This window comes from Lissotriton vulgaris, chromosome 10 (assembly GCF_964263255.1).
Source record: "Lissotriton vulgaris chromosome 10, aLisVul1.2, whole genome shotgun sequence".
Taxonomy (NCBI): Eukaryota; Metazoa; Chordata; class Amphibia; order Caudata; family Salamandridae; genus Lissotriton; species Lissotriton vulgaris.
Genome location: NC_141698.1, coordinates 1146952341 through 1146969852, shown reverse-complemented (window position 1 = coordinate 1146969852; position 17512 = coordinate 1146952341). Strand labels below are relative to the sequence as shown.

The following is a 17512-nucleotide window of genomic DNA, read 5'->3' as shown; positions in this document are numbered from 1 at the left end:
ACTGGTTAGCTCTAGAGTGGGACTTAAGTCTGGCGCTGCTGTCCCTCAAACACTGTTCAGCATTCAAATTAGTCTGGTCAGCAGTGTCATCCAAAAATACACCATCCATAAACAAAGACATTTAAACACAAAACAGTTATAAACTATCAATCAAAGGTGCTGGTATTTTCTTGAAAGGACACAAGACAAAAGCAAAAAAATACACCAATTGATAAAAGCAAAATTTAACCCGTGAAGACAATCACCCATCACATACATAACGTTTTTCCAAGTTGACTCAAGTATTACTTCCCACCCTGAGGCCCAATCCACTAAAAAAGACCAAAAACCCAGAAAAATGCCCTCAAAGGGAGCAGCAAAATCCAAACATAAGAGGACATTACAATACAAAATCCCTGGTATATAATGGGCTTCCATCACCCCCAGAGGACAGATCATCCTAAAAAGGCCTAATCTGCCAGGGGAGAGGGAAGGGACAGTGAGAAAAATATGGTTCCCAAGGGTTACTCCCATTAAAACAACATCCCTTTTTCTAATATGATTCTGTACCCCCACAAAGGACATATAGGCCAGAAATGACTTATACACCCCCAGGGGGGCAGAATATAAATAGAAACAAAGGCCCCCAAGAGGGGTGACCCTTCTACACACTATCCCTAGTGGGCTTCTTACCAAAAGAGTTGATCACATTTTAAACAAAATTCTATGATGTATGCTGGGCTTCCGCCAACCGTGATTGAAGAACGGCCTAAAAATGATTGATTTGCCCTTACTGGGGGGAGGGACGGAATACAAACAAAGAGCCCCAAAGGGAAGCGACCCCATGGACAATTATTGCAAAAATTACATCCCTGGTGTCAAGTCGGTTTTGATTCCCCCCGGGGGTGGGGGGAGGGGGGGAATTAGCTGAAAAGAAAGGCCTAACTAGCCTGTGGGGGAGCTGAAACATAGTCATATCATTAGCCCATAAGGAGAGTGGCTCTTGCCCAAGGGACCACTACCACAACAAAAAATAAACCCTCATGGTCTGTTAGATTCAATTTCTTGCTCCACAATCGCAGCCCCACCCGCAACCATAGAGCTGAAATCCTCTACAGACAGACATGGCAGGAAAGGAAAAACTCTCTCCTTTTCCCATATGTAGGGCTGCCTAGTAAACTCCTCTCTCCCGAGAAGGTCTTACCTAAACGGAGACCTCTCTCTAAAATGCACTGAAAGAAAATCACTTCCAGCATGTCCCAGACACCATCTGATGATGTTGGTGCTCCATGCACGCATTGACATCATCAGAATGCTGAAGGGGGATTTGAGTGCCGCTGACACCCCCATTGGAGGCATGTCATGGGGTGGCGTGGGGGAGCCCCCAGTGTTCTCCATATGGGTGGGTGCCAGGACAGCCTGGATTTCTCCTCAGCACACAAGCACTGTGGCTGAGGATGGCTCCAGACCTTTGGGAGATTCCCTTCATCTCTTCGTCATCCAAGGACTTATTAGGTGGATGTTACAAATTAAATTGTAAAACTACTTCTACAGGTTCCTCCAACTTTTGATTAAGATTTTAATTATTTTTGGAATTCAAAAATACGTTCACAGTAATCCAGAAAGGGATTGTCGCACAACTGCTAATATCAATGTAGAAATCCCATCTTTGAATGAGAAATTGTGCATATACATTCATCGGAAAAATCCTGAGTAAGTGAAAGTGTACTTGCTCATTTTTTCATTTTCTCTATGCAAAAATATTTTTCCCATTGCAAAAACAATTTCTTTGCATTTTCGCCAATGTTGGGGTTGTTTCCTGCACTTCACACTTTACAAATGGATTTCCACCTGCCCTTGACAGATGTGTATCTCCACCATTTACCAGGTGGTTATGGATCAGAAAAATCTTGTCAACCCCTTCAAACAAGAATGTTCACTCTTAAGAAACTCTAATTTCCAAAGTATGTTTACACTTCATAAGGGTCTGTATATTTAAACTACACCTACACATTCAAAAAGGTCTGTATAGTGACGTCCCTGTTCCTCCTACTTCGGATGCTAGGTTTCTTAGTATTGTCTTTCAACCTGTTGTCCTCAGACCTCCTGGCTCTGTAATAATATGGCAAGTACCCTGTGTTTCTTCCCCATGAAGACCCTGACTCTGTTATATCAAGTGCCCTTAAATATGTCTTCTCTGTTTCACTGTTGTTATCTCATCTGCCCCACACCTCTTGCTTTCTGGATCTCTCACACTAACATTATCACACCTCCCCTGGCTTTCTGGCCATTGAATACCTCACACTGAGTTATCACATCTTCCTCACATCTCTTTCTCTCTGGACACTCACACTGATGCTATCACATCTGCTCTGCATCCCTTCCTCCCGTAAACCCTTGCACTGATACACCACATTTGCCATGCATCTCGTCTTCTCTTGAATCCACTCACTAATATTATCACATCTGCCCCACATCTCCACCTCACTGGTTCCCTCACACTGATGTTATCACGTGTGCCCCACATCTCTACCTCACTGGTTCCCTCACACTGATGCAATTACATGCTCCCACCTCTTTCACTCCCTCAATCCCTCCCACTGAACCTATGACATTAGCCCCTTATGTCTTTCTTCTCTGTTCTCTCACATTACAAACTATACAAATTCTTTCTCAGTCCGCAGGATGTGTGATAATATTGCATGTCCCCTTTGCTTCTTTCCCTGTTGATGTCTCACACATCTCCATCTCTTCCTCTCCAGATCCCAACCTCTGTGTGCAGTGAGAGTTGTCCTCCTGGATACAGGAAGGTCCCTATAAAGGAGAAACATGTCTGTTGCTATGACTGCACCCTCTGCTCAGAAGGAGAAATTACCAACAATAGCGGTAAGTGGTAAAGCTTTGCGTGACCACCAATGATCCTTTTCAAAGACCCAAATGAGAAGATGTTCAATTTGCTCATGAGTGTGAGTTACCTTGGCAAATAACCCTCCTCATTTTATATTTAATTTACATATATTCACCATGCCAGTCACATGGAAATAAAGTTATTTGAACAGAATGATCATATAATTTAAGGATCTGCCACAGCTAGAATTAGTCCATGGTCATCAATTAAACCACACCTTTATTTTTTTATTCTCTCTCCCTCTCCCTCTCCATTCTCCCAACTGTCATGGCTGGATTTTCTGATTAGATGGGATCAGCCCCTAGGGGCCCCTATAACCCAGCCAAAACGTAACCACATCCCTCCTCAGGACCATCTATCCAGGCACCTGGGTACCTACCTGAGGATGGGGAACTCGCAATATACAAGCTCATATTATTAAAAACACCACTAAATCTATAGGGATACTAAGAATACTCACTGATTACTAGGGATATCCATACCCTACACCACACTCATACATCAGTTAGTCTCGCGGCCACTCAGACCCAGACTGATCTACCTCAGGGCAGACATGACACACAATCCGGTGCGTCTACACACGTGGGTCTGCAGCCCCAGTGCTCTCCCTTATTTCCAAACGGTTCGCAATCCGGCAAACCTACACGCCAGTATCCCCCCTGACGCTCTCACTTACGCAAGCCACAATCCTGTGGGTATCCACGCTGGTCATCCACCCCAGCGCTCTCACTAACGCCGTATATCAACGACGACCACATTCCTATGAACACCTTCAGATATATGTCTCTTCACTAAGGGTCTGCTACTACAATAATATTATGGGATAGCCGAATTACTTAGTGTCAACAATTCCCTAGCTCAAGGGCTCCCTGTTCTCTCTATTTATTCAGACTTACCGGATCAGGGGCAGCATCTGTTCTGGCTGTAACATCTGACTAGGAGAAAAAGGTTACCTATGCTTTGGAACAGAAGACGCTGTTTACAGGATTATGGGAGAGTGTACTACCGTGGTCCCTTAGTTGCAGGTCTCCTCTCTCCCTCACTATTACTTACCTGATCAGGGGTAGCATCTGTTCAAACAGTAATACCTACCAGGACAGAAGATTACCCTCACTGTATGGGGACAAAGATATACACACTATGTGATTGAGTTATTTCTTGATTTAAGCGCTCCTACTCCCTTCTGATCCATCAGTGGCTCAACGGCAACTGGCTAGAAGCTAAGATAGCTTTATCATAAAAAACTCATGCACACTAATTCACTAATTAATGGGGATGTTTATTGTAACAATAATAAAGTATACATATACAAAACTATGGGGTCTCTATAACTAGCAGTAACTTTAACACACCGCTGAAAGAAAAGGATTAAACATACAATTTATTTGCGGGGTAACAGGAACACACCGCTGAAAGGGAAAAGATTAGACATACAATAGCCTAGGGAATAAGAACAAGATTAAAGTGTAAGTGTAAGTGTAACTAATTCAGACTACCTCACCTATTAGAAGGAAGATTTCTCTCTCTGCCTCTGGTGGGATTAGGGCTCTCTCTGTCTCTCCCTCCTTCACCACATCACCACGCCTCTGGTTCAGTTGCTCCAGCTGACAGCCTTCTTTGATGCCCTCTGCACTGCTCTCTCTCTCCTCATCTTCAGCAATCGTCTGCCTTCTTCCTCCATTCAAGAACTGCACTCTATTCTGCAGCTCCAGCAGACATTCTCTCTCTCTCTCCAAGCTGAACTGAGCTCCAAGCTGAACTGAGCTCCCAGCTGTTCTGAGCTCCAAGCTGTTCTGAGCTCCAGGCTGTTCTGCACACAAGCTGGAATGAACACCACGCTGAACTGACCTCCAAGCTGAACTGACCACTCCTCCTCTCCTGTAGCTCACTAATATGGATTCCTCTCCCCTCATGGAAATTTCCACCAGAGGGCTGCCTCCTACCGAATTCCTGTCCCAGCTCCCAGGCTTCCACGCAACCGCAGTGGCCATCTGCTTGTTACGTCTGGGCCCAAGAGAAAAACACATTCCTCGGATAAGAAGCAGTCCTAACTGGATTTTCCTCTAGCACACAACAGCCTTAACTATAAACTTTACCTTTACCCTGAAAAGCCTCTCAGCTTCATCAAGAGGGAGTCCCTCTAGTTCTAGGCCTGTAGGCCTGAAAGGGATGAAATGCCCCTTAGCTCTGTCAGAATACCTACATAAACCATACCAATGTGTCTAGTATGTCAAAGCCAATAGGCAATAGACAGGTTAAAGTCAAGAATAAAGGATCTATCATCATATTAAGCAGCTATCCTCTTCTAGGCCTGGAAGAAAGGGCTTAAAAGGGCCAACACAAGCTAAGAATACCTATCCTAGATGTGAGCAAGACTAAGATCTATATCACTGCTAAATAGAGCCAAAAACTCTGCCATTACTTTCCACCCTTAGATCCTTATCTTGCGAACATCTATACACAACAACATCCATATAAACAAACATCAACACAATCTATCAACAAATCAAAAACTAAAAAACTCTCTAAAAAGAATGACAACTTAAGGAAATTCCACCTGAAACTCAATTGTAGGGAATACAAATCTAACAACCAACTGAAAACAAATCAAAGCACCCTTGATTCGAATGCTGAAACATATCTGAGATTGGATCTGATAACAACAGAAACTAACCAAAGCATCCTCAAACTAAATGTGCCTCAACTTCTAGTGATAACTGGTGAAATCTAGTGATGTAGGCACTTATGTGTTGAATGAAAACAGGAAGGGGCCTAAATGGGGCCTACCTACTTCAGACAACTTAAGAACTAAATGTGTTTCAACTTCTAATGAAAAAACAACAAAGGGCCTAAATGAGGCCTACCTACTATGGTCAACTTAAGCTAATGATGACTCATGAAATCTATTGGTGTAGGGGCTTGTTTGTGGAATAAAAATAACAATGGGCCTAAATGAGGCCTACTGACATTTGTCAATTTAAGGAAACATTTTAGTGAAATCTGAGAAGTAAACATGACAAACTGTTCTCAAGGTCTGGGCAAACATTAATACATAATCATACTAAAAGACACACCTCCCAGGACAATCTAAAGTCTAGGGTAACCACCCTTTGATCAATCAAGGTGAAAATGTAATAACAGTAAAAGACAACCCCATTTCTACAAGATAGCTGGTGTATATATATAACACTTAGTTTCTTCACACTGTGGAACACATGTGTGCACCACCATTCAAAAAAAAAAGTCCTTCATTGGCAAAAACTGTTTTGAAGAAAACAGGAAAACTATAATAGGTGACATGTTTGTGTTTTTTTAAAAAGTGGGGCCTGCTCATAGTGATTGCAAAGAAAAACATGGGAACAATGCAGGCCAAGGAATTATAGAAGAAAATCCTTTTGCGATTCTGTCACAAAAAAAAAAAATTGTCTCTGATTGTTCAAGTCCAATGTCAATTTTGGGACATCAGTGTAGGCCACCACCCTGCATCTTCGGTATCCGGACACTTCCTCCGATGCGGCCATCCACCACCCTTCCGGTCTGGTCTGGTCTGGTTCCATCTTCCAAAAAATAATAAACTAACATAAAAACATGAAAGTAAAAAACTAAAATAATAAAGGAAGTGGGGGGGGGGGGGCACCCACGCACCAACACCACAACCCAGCAATCCTAGGACAAGAAAACAAGTATCATTAATCTTGCATGATAAAATTTTCCATTTAAAAAGCACCCCGGGTGCCTTTCATTATTGAAAAGAAAATATCCTAATTAATTAAAAACATTCAAAATCTAATTTTTAAGTTCATTTAGAAGGGCCTAACATACCCTAATCCTCTGTGAGACAGCCCCTCCCTTCAGAATAAGCGGGAGCCAGGCTACAGTGTGAAGCAATTTGAATCACTGCCAAATGATGATCTCACAGCAGGAGCAGGGGCTGCAAGCCTCCCTTTCCCTGATCAGAGGAAGCCCGCCCAGGCCCACTGTAACTAACTAACTCCAAGGGCCAAGAGTCTGCAAGAATCCCTTATCAGCAGGCAATGAAGCTGCCCGCGCTGACAGCCAGGAAGAGCGAGTTCACCCCACCCTTACATAAACACGCCGTCCGCAGAACAAAATTGGATTACAGCCAATCATAACAGGACAGGCTGCAGTCGAAGCCTGCAGAGGAAAAAACCCGTCTTCACAAACCAGCTGGTCTGCCAAGGTCGACAAACAAATTCCTTGTAAGCTTGTTCCCAGGCCTGATTTCTCTAACTAACGAAAGCTAGCATTTTAAAAAAAAACAATTCTGTTACAATGTACTGCTACTTTAAAGCTCCACTTTCTAAAAAGACTTTTGTCTAACTAATTCAGCATTTATGCAACATGCAGATCAACACACAAAAAGGGGCAATTTACTTCTGCACACAAAATTATGCATTCTGCATTTGAAAAAAAAACGAATTATCATGGACCATTGGGTTTAAAATTTGTCTGCACATATATCTATCAGGCAGCACGTTTATCGTGCAAGGTATTAAAAATATATATTATCAGCTGTTGAAAGAGAAATAATTTTAAAACAACATAAAATGCAGACACATTTCACCATTGTATTTTGTTCAACCAGGGGCATCATGTAATTTTGCATTACAGTGTAATTTATAGCGCAAACTTTTCAATTCAACCTAATAAAAGGGCCACATTCATATATTACTAAACAGCCATTTATTTTCTAACTGAGTTGGTTAACTTACCAATGCCGGTTTTGCTGCATACAGTCGCATTTAAAAAAAAAGGTTCAGTTTGGATTTGGGAAAATAATAATGAGAACACTTTTAACTTAAAAGCACACGGTTGCCTTTCACTAATTAAAAGCACATGTTACCATGCACTGTCGAGCAAGATTGATTATTCTCAACCTGTGATCATTGCAACCAGCACATTCCTTTCTAAATGGAAAACCCTCAAAGAAATAATTAATGAAAACAGCCCGTAGCATGCATTCTAACGGGCCACCTCCTTAACATTTCACTCATTTTAAATCATGCATTCAAAAATAATTCTCCACACGTCTGTGGGTGCATATTAAGAAGCATATTTAAAAGAACACAGCTCTCTCCGTGCAAACCCTTATCTCAATCCGACTGGTTGATTTATAACCGACCGACCCCTAATAGTCAGACACATGAAGTCATCAGTTCCAAGGCAAACCCACACAAATTCGTAGACGCATTTCAAAAAGAATGTGAAATGAACAGAACCCTTTGCAAAGCACAAGATGTTACCTTTCCGTCAAGAAGCTGACAAAGCACGTAGGCAGACCAAGGAATCAATAAAAGTCAAAATCAAACCACCAATCCTTAAAATAATACACTGACTTTTATAGTCAGTTCAGATAACCATGCAAGGTAAAACAGCATGTTAAAAATAAAGACTGCCATCTCAATTCAAGATATTAACCCTTTGGCAGCTCAAGCACAATCATTCCCCAATGTCCATGGATACATGGGAAAGTCATGAGCACATCTCTTCACGTTTACAGATAACAAGTACACACATTTTCAAAACGTTATCCCCAAGCACCCGAGAGAGATCCAGCTCTCTCCTGCCAAACGCAATGATAACATGCCCTGTCCAAGCCATTACCACATGGCGCTATTCACAAGCCATATTTACAAGACAAACTCTTCACAAACAATATATCCAAGGCGCAATTCACAAAGAACACAGCAGATCAACATGAGAACATGCACCTCACAAGCCACAATAACATGGCACTATTCACAAGCCATATTTACAAGGAGCTATATGTAAAGAACTCCACAAATCATATAACAATGAACACATTTCACATTGCACAGCATAAGCAGATGCAGCAAGCAATTTAATGGACAATTTAAAAGCATTTTTTACACACATTTATACAATTGGACCATCACAAAGATGTAACTGGCTCCCTCATGTAATGCCATCCTTCAACCCTGACAGTTTAAACACCAAGATGAAAACCATTCCTTCCACCCTGAATAAACCAAATGCCATGATGTAATGCAATCTCCTCACGCTGCAACTGTTCAAGCCCATAGGTCACACAGGCTACATAAACTGCAACATTACGCCAGATGGAACCGGCGCTCAGGGCACTCCCACACAACACATGGGAAACTCTCTAAGCACATGGCCAGGACACACAGGATAGGTAAGCAGTTTGTGACGCCAGATGTCATGGCAAACCTACACGCCAGTATCCCCCCTGACGCTCTCACTTACGCAAGCCACAATCCTGTGGTTTCCATGCTGGTCATCCACCCCAGCGCTCTCACTAACGCCGTATATCAACGACGACCACATTCCTATGAACACCTTCAGATATATGTCTCTTCACTAAGGGTCTGCTACTACAATAATATTATGGGATAGCCAAATTACTTAGTGTCAACAATTCCCTAGCTCAAGGGCTCCCTGTTCTCTCTATTTATTCAGACTTACCGGATCAGGGGCAGCATCTGTTCTGGCTGTAACATCTGACTAGGAGAAAAAGGTTACCTATGCTTTGGAACAGAAGACGCTGTTTACAGGATTATGGTAGAGAGTGTACTACTGTGGTCCCTTAGTTGCAGGTCTCCTCTCTCCCTCACTATTACTTACCTGATCAGGGGTAGCATCTGTTCAAACAGTAATACCTACCAGGACAGAAGATTACCCTCACTGTATGGGGACAAAGATATACACACTATGTGATTGAGTTATTTCTTGATTTAAGCGCTCCTACTCCCTTCTGATCCATCAGTGGCTCAACGGCAACTGGCTAGAAGCTAAGATAGCTTTATCATAAAAAACTCATGCACACTAATTCACTAATTAATGGGGATGTTTATTGTAACAATAATAAAGTATACATATACAAAACTATGGGGTCTCTATAACTAGCAGTAACTTTAACACACCGCTGAAAGAAAAGGATTAAACATACAATTTATTTGCGGGGTAACAGGAACACACCGCTGAAAGGGAAAAGATTAGACATACAATAGCCTAGGGAATAAGAACAAGATTAAAGTGTAAGTGTAAGTGTAACTAATTCAGACTACCTCACCTATTAGAAGGAAGATTTCTCTCTCTGCCTCTGGTGGGATTAGGGCTCTCTCTGTCTCTCCCTCCTTCACCACATCACCACGCCTCTGGTTCAGTTGCTCCAGCTGACAGCCTTCTGCACTGCTCTCTCTCTCCTCATCTTCAGCAATCGTCTGCCTTCTTCCTCCATTCAAGAACTGCACTCTATTCTGCAGCTCCAGCAGACATTCTCTCTCTCTCTCCAAGCTGAACTGAGCTCCAAGCTGAACTGAGCTCCCAGCTGTTCTGAGCTCCAAGCTGTTCTGAGCTCCAGGCTGTTCTGCACACAAGCTGGAATGAACACCACGCTGAATTGACCTCCAAGCTGAACTGACCACTCCTCCTCTCCTGTAGCTCACTAATATGGATTCCTCTCCCCTCATGGAAATTTCCACCAGAGGGCTGCCTCCTACCGAATTCCTGTGCCAGCTCCCAGGCTTCCACGCAACCGCAGTGGCCATCTGCTTGTTACGTCTGGGCCCAAGAGAAAAACACATTCCTCGGATAAGAAGCAGTCCTAACTGGATTTTCCTCTAGCACACAACAGCCTTAACTATAATCTTTACCTTTACCCTGAAAAGCCTCTCAGCTTCATCAAGATGGAGTCCCTCTAGTTCTAGGCCTGTAGGCCTGAAAGGGATGAAATGCCCCTTAGCTCTGTCAGAATACCTACATAAACCATACCAATGTGTCTAGTATGTCAAAGCCAATAGGCAATAGACAGGTTAAAGTCAAGAATAAAGGATCTATCATCATATTAAGCAGCTATCCTCTTCTAGGTCTGGAAGAAAGGGCTTAAAAGGGCCAACACAAGCTAAGAATACCTATCCTAGATGTGAGCAAGACTAAGATCTATATCACTGCTAAATAGAGCCAAAAACTCTGCCATTACACCAACCCAATGATGGCTTTGAGGTGTGACCACTGATACAGTGGCACTAGGTGCCAATGTCAAGGACGTGCCCTTTGCATGGCAGACTGAACTGAGATAAGAGGATTCCGCAGAGATATTTGTGTGGGCAGCATTTTCAGGTGTTATTACAAATAGAATGACAACTGTGGGGGTAAATGCAATTGAGGGAGGATCTTAGATTTGTCTATCACAGTTTTGACTCATGATATAGTAGCATAGAGGGTTAATGTTTCTGCTGCAATGCACAAAATGTGACATGCAGATCACAGATTAGTAATATATGTAGATAGCTTACTGGGTTATCGCTTTTATCACATAGATCCTTCTGTACTTGGAGTTCAAAAGTGACAATCCTTCAGATATAACCTATTGAACTATGAACTGGCCTCAACATCTTGCAAGCAAATTGAAAGGCAGATGTTTAGATCATTATTGTTTTTCTTCTCAATCTTTTGTTATTCCAGGATTGCTGAAAAAGCCACCTTTGGGGGGCAATGCAATTTTATTAGTTTGAATCCTCGATCATGTGTCACATTTATGGACAGATTTAGAAAGACTTTGTACCTGGTTTGCTGCACAAAAGTGTTGCAAACCTGGTGCAAAGTATTGCTTTGGGGCTTACCAGGGGTGGCAGATTGACCTTCCCCTGCACTCACCCATAGATTTTGATTTCCATTTACTAACGTTGATATGAAGGGATCGACATAAACAAATGATGCATCCATGAGACAGACATAAAGTTTAAAGAACCTTTCAAACTTTACATACGTGCTGCACAGTACGACTCACATACAAAGTGGTAAAGGGTTGCACTTTGTCAAATATAGAATGTTGTGCTGGATGGTCATGCGTCCAGTATAAAACCCAAGTTTGAAATCACCTGAACTCCCTTGCACCATGGTGCAAGTGTGTGTGCATTGGTGCAAGGCAGCCTAAAGTATGCAAACACTGGAGGAGAGAGCAACAGCATCATATCTTAGTGCCCCTTCGTTTCTCCATGGCCAGCACTGTAAAATGTAATGCCTACCTGTGAGAAAGTCATCGTTTTTACCCCGATCAGCCCCATTGTTTGATTGATACTGGTGGTAACTCACTCTGATTGTGCCCTGGGCCATGATAACCAGACCCAGGGCCAGTAGTCTGTGTCACCCCTAGGAGCCCCAGGGGTAGGGTGCCTTGCAACTATAAACAGGAACATTATATAAGAGATGTTTTATATTCCCAGGTGTAAGAAAAACTGCATATGTTCCCATTGTAGCACATGGGCTCCAAAGGCTAACATAGGAATACTGCAATTAATTAAAACTATTGATAGAAGCCAGCTAATAATGTACTTTAAATATTAAAATGATTGTTAGAATAAATCCAACAACTTGCCATGGTTACATTTATTATAACTATCACAGATAATAAATTATAGAACTATGTTTAGGATGTAGTAACAAGTCAGCCTTCCAACAGTCTCTCCTGATTGGCCAGCCTTTGACAGGCTGGTCCACATTGCTCTGATGAGGTGTGAAGTAACCTGAGCTGAGACAAAGGGCATCCGGTAGGAGGAGATCTGCAATCTGCAGAGCAAAAGGCAGGGTGGGCTTGGAGTAGCTAAAGTGGTCTTTAAATAGTGAATGACAGTTAGGACAGGGCACACGCTCACACTCACTTTCTGCACCCCAAGCCAGACAGGAGCCCCAGTAATTGAATTAGCAGAGGGGCTTGAAGGGAAGTGTTAATGAAACTTAGCCATGCCTGTTGTTTGGCTTAGCCAGATCTTAACCTCCAGAGATACTTCTCCATTTTGGATTTTTATGAAATAGTGTTTCTGGAACAAGAATAACCCTCACATTGGAGGAAGTGATCATACCTGAGGGTGGCACCCTGCACCCCATTGATCAGGGGTGCCCTGATGCTTATCACCCATCGACACTGGATACATATGGGAGAGCTGCCCCGCAACTTAGATCCCTGCCATTGCGTCAAAATCTTGCGCCTGCTTCACAGCAGGTGTAAGACTGATGCAGGCCCTTTCACATGGGGTTTGCCCCATGTGAAAGGACACATTGCTGGAGTTGCGTTACTTTTGTGACACACTCCACCAATGCGTCACTTTTGCGCTTACAGATACGTCAGAAGTACTGAGGTATCTGTAACTCCTTGCGACATGATGCGTCATACTGTAAATATGACGCATCATTAGTGTCGCAAGGAGGGCGCAATGAAAAGTGATGCATCGCTGTTTTCACGCAGCGATGCGTCACTTTTCATAAATGAGGGCCCTGGTCTGCACCAAGAGGATTGCACTCTGAATGACTGCACCTGCTGCACACTTTTGGAACTACAGATTTAAGGTCTTTGCCTTGCCTTAAAAAGAGAAGGAGTGGACTCCCTGAAACCAACATGTTAAAAGAACTCCACGAGCATCATCTTGAGAAGAAGAAACCAGCTGACAACCTTCAGCTGGACTTTAGAGGATTTGTCCAGGTTCATTGTGAGACACATAGTAACAACATCCCACGGAGCAACTCAGAGCTTCTGGAACCTTGGATTGGTGTTTCTACACTTCAGTAACCCAAAAGTTCATTCTGGAAGCGGTCGCTCCCCCACCTCCTCTCCTCTCCTGGTATTGTACCATACTGCTGATTTCTGCCTCGCAAATAACATTATTTATTTACATAACTGCACCGCGCTCTGTAACGCTGCTGTGCCTTGTGCTTGCTTGCTGCCTATTACAATTGTATTTTGATTTTGATGTGCTCCGTAATTTGCTCTGTTCAGCGCTTTCTGGCTTTACTTGTTATAGCGCTTCCTCTGCTGGCCTGAAATAATCTTGCCCCATAGCGCTCCATTACCATTATAGCTTTTGCTGTTGGAGACCCTTGCAGCATTTGTTTACCTGACTGCCATTTTCTTTGTTTTCTGCCCGTCCCAGACCCTCCCTGCACCTCGCTCCCGCCTCCCAGCTGACCCTCCCACGTTCCCGCCCCCTCCACTATCCATTTAAGACAGATTTCCCAACGTGCAGCGTCCACGCGCTGCGGCCGCGCCAAAGGTGCGCCAAAGGTAAGCCCGTCTACGCCCGTCCGCGCCTGGACCGCGCCCAGCACCAGACCCCCTGGTCCCCGCATCACCCACCCCTCCCGCTTTACATACAACGCCTCCACCCTCTTAGCACTTAACCCCGGCCGACTCCCTAACTGCGCCCAAGCAGCACCAGGACACACCCATGGACCCTTCACCTGCCACTCCTGTAAATTCACCTGCATCAAGACCCACACCAAACCCACAAACACCAAACAGAGATCCAACACCAACCACCTTAAATGCATCCTTCTCAACACCCGCTCAGTTCACAAACACGCCATCGACCTTTGGAATCTACTCGACACCAGTTCTCCGGACATCGCCTTCCTAACAGAAACCTGGATGAATGCCTCTTCAGCTCCAGACATCACCATAGCCATCCCGGATGGCTACAAGATCATCCGTAAGGACCGCACCATCCAAACTGGAGGAGGCATCGCCATCGTCCACAAGAACACCATCCGCGTCTCAACCAGCTCAGAAGACAACCTCGCTATCGCCGAACACCTTCACTTCCAGATCCACACCGACCCCAAGACCACACTTAGAGGCACCCTCCTCTACAGACCACCAGGACCCCGCACTAGATTCAGTGAAGACATTACTGACTTCATCACTCCACACGCCCTCCCCTCGGAAGAATATATTCTACTGGGAGACCTCAATTTCCACCTGGAAAAGAGCAACAACAGTAACACTACCACCCTCCTGGACAACCTCGCCAATCTCGGACTCAAACAACTTGTTAACACCCCCACACACTATGCAGGACACACACTCGACCCTATCTTCACTTCCAGCAAGCATATCTCCTTCACGCACACCACACCCCTCCACTGGACGGACCACAGTTGCATCCACTTCATTTACAATAAGACCACGATCCACAACCACCCTCAACCAACTCTGCGAAGAAATTGGAACAAAATCACCATTGACCAGATCTCCACATCACTGCTTCAAAACCCCCCGGCCTACTCAACGAACCCTAACCAAGCCGCCATCAACCTCACACAATGGTTAACCCAAACCAAACAACGCCCACAACAGCAAGGAACTTTTCAACATCATCAAAGAATTCACCAACCCCACCGCCAGCTCCAACGACATCACCCCCTCCCAAGTCCTCTGCGACTCCCTCGCCTCATTCTTCCATGACAAAATCGCCGACATTCATAACAGCTTCGACAACCAGCCCGTAAACCAGTCAACCTCACTTACCTCCGAACCTGTAACTCCTCCGAATAACCTTTTCGACTGGAACCCAATCACCACAGAAGACACCATTCGCCTAATGAACTCCATCCACTCAGGATCCCCTACAGACCCATGCCCCCATAACATCTTCAACAAAGCAAACTCCATCATCGCACCCCATCTCCAAGACGTCATCAACTGCTCCCTCAACTCCGCCACATTCCCAGAAAGCTGGAAACACGCAGAACTCAGCGCCCTTCTGAAGAAGCCCACAGCTGACCCCACCGAACTCAAAAATTACCTCCCCATCTCGCTCCTCCCATTCCCTGCCAAAGTCATTGAGAAAGCCGTCAACAATCAGCTCGCCGCCTTCCTCGAAACAAACAAATCACTCGACTCCTCACAGTCTGGATTCCGAGCCAAACACAGCACCGAGACCGCCCTCATCGCAGCAACAGACGACATTCGAACACTACTGGACAACGGAGACACAGTCGCTCTCATCCTCCTTGACCTCTCTGCAGCCTTCGACACAGTCTGCCATAGCACCCTGATACAACGCCTCAAAAGCATTGGAATTCAAGGAAAAGCATTAGACTGGATTATCTCGTTCCTCGCTGGAAGAACTCAGAGAGTCCACCTCCCCCCTTTTAAGTCAGAGGCCACCGAAGTCATCTGCGGCGTCCCGCAAGGATCATCACTCAGCCCCACCCTCTTCAACGTCTACATGAGCCCCCTCGCAACCATCGCACGTCAAAACAACCTCAACATCATCTCCTACGCTGATGACACTCAGCTGATCCCCTCACTCACCAAAGACCCAATCTCCGCCAAAACCAACCTACATGAAGGAATGAAAGAAGTAGCCGAGTGGATGAAGCAAAGCCGTCTAAAACTGAACTCGGACTAAACGGAAGTCCTTATCTTAGGCGCACCCACCTCCGCCTGGGACGACTCTTGGTGGCCAACGGCACTAGGAAAAGCCCCCATACCGACGGACCACGCACGGAACCTGGGCATCATCCTGGACTCCTCACTCTCGATGACCAGACAAGTTAACGCCGTCTCATCTTCATGCTTCAACATCCTACGCATGCTCAAAAAAACATTTCGCTGGATCCCTGCTGAAACAAGAAAAACGGTCACCCACGCACTGGTTACTAGCCATCTGGACTACGGAAACACCCTCTACGCCGTTACCACCGCAAAACTGCAGAAAAAACTCCAACGCATCCAAAATGCTTCAGCCAGACTCATACTTGACATCCCCCGCACAGACCACATTTCCATTCACCTGAAAGACCTTCACTGGCTCCCCATCAACAAGAGGATAACGTTCCGTCTCCTCACCCACGCACACAAAGCCCTATACGAACTTGGACCTGATTGTCTCAACAAGTGCCTTTCCTTTAACACCCCCACCCGCCAGCTGCGTTTGTCCAACCAAGCCCTCGCCGCTGTGCCGCGCATCCACAAAGCCACCATGGGGGGAAGATCCTTCTCCTACTTAGCGGCCAAAACCTGGAATTCCCTTCCCACCCACCTACGCCTTACTCAAAACCACCTATCCTTCAGAAAACAGCTTAAAACCTGGATATTCGATAAGTAAAACTCCCCCCCTTCCTCAAGCGCCTTGAGACCCTCTGGGTATGTAGTGCGCTATATAAATCTCGACTTGACTTGACTTGGAGAAGATTAGAGAATTTTTGGTAAAAATCACCATGATGGTGACCCACCCATCGACGGGAATCAAGCCAGAGACGTTGAATTACAATCCCCCCTGATATTCACAATTGCCCTGCTGAATCTCTGGAGCTTTTTGTTGCTGACAAGACTTCCAGGAGATGGCTTAGGTATCGCAGTGAGCCAAACTTCTGTCATTAACTCAAAACCCGGCCTGACAAGATTCCTTGCTTGACCTCAAGAGAGAAAGCTCCAAAAACGTGGCGTAGTCAGAAGGTAAAAACTTGACAGGGTCCTACTGCTAAGTGTCAGTCCAGAAACTTTGACTTTGCACCGGTTAATCACAACCAGAAGTCCCAAAGTGGTGCTTTTAGCTTTTAGGCATTAGAAATAGCTTCTTCTTTAAAAATCAATGTCTCTTGTTCCCCACATTGGGTTTTTGTTGTCTTGGTGTCATTTTAATCATAACATAATTTTCCTATTTTTATAAATTGGTGTTGGGTTTTTCTTGTGTGTTGTCTCTTACCTATTTAACATATTGGTGTTTTAAATGCTTTACAAACCTATTGTCAATGTAAGGCCTGCATGCTCTAAGCCAGCTTTTAAGGGTTGAGCAAGGGGATTATTTCTCCAGACCTTGATTGGACCTTATATTGTTATTG

The 17512-nt window shown here is 44.6% G+C and overlaps 1 protein-coding gene across 1 annotated transcript in view; it reads left to right on the top strand.

Annotated features, from left to right (window-relative positions):
- Window positions 1-17512, top strand: part of LOC147689492 (vomeronasal type-2 receptor 26-like) — a 159672-nt gene that overhangs the window by 67310 nt on the left and 74850 nt on the right. The window contains exon 2 of the mRNA XM_086940117.1: window positions 2742-2865. Coding sequence (XP_086796243.1) covers window positions 2742-2865 — 124 coding nt within the window. The remainder of the gene's footprint in view (window positions 1-2741; window positions 2866-17512) is intronic.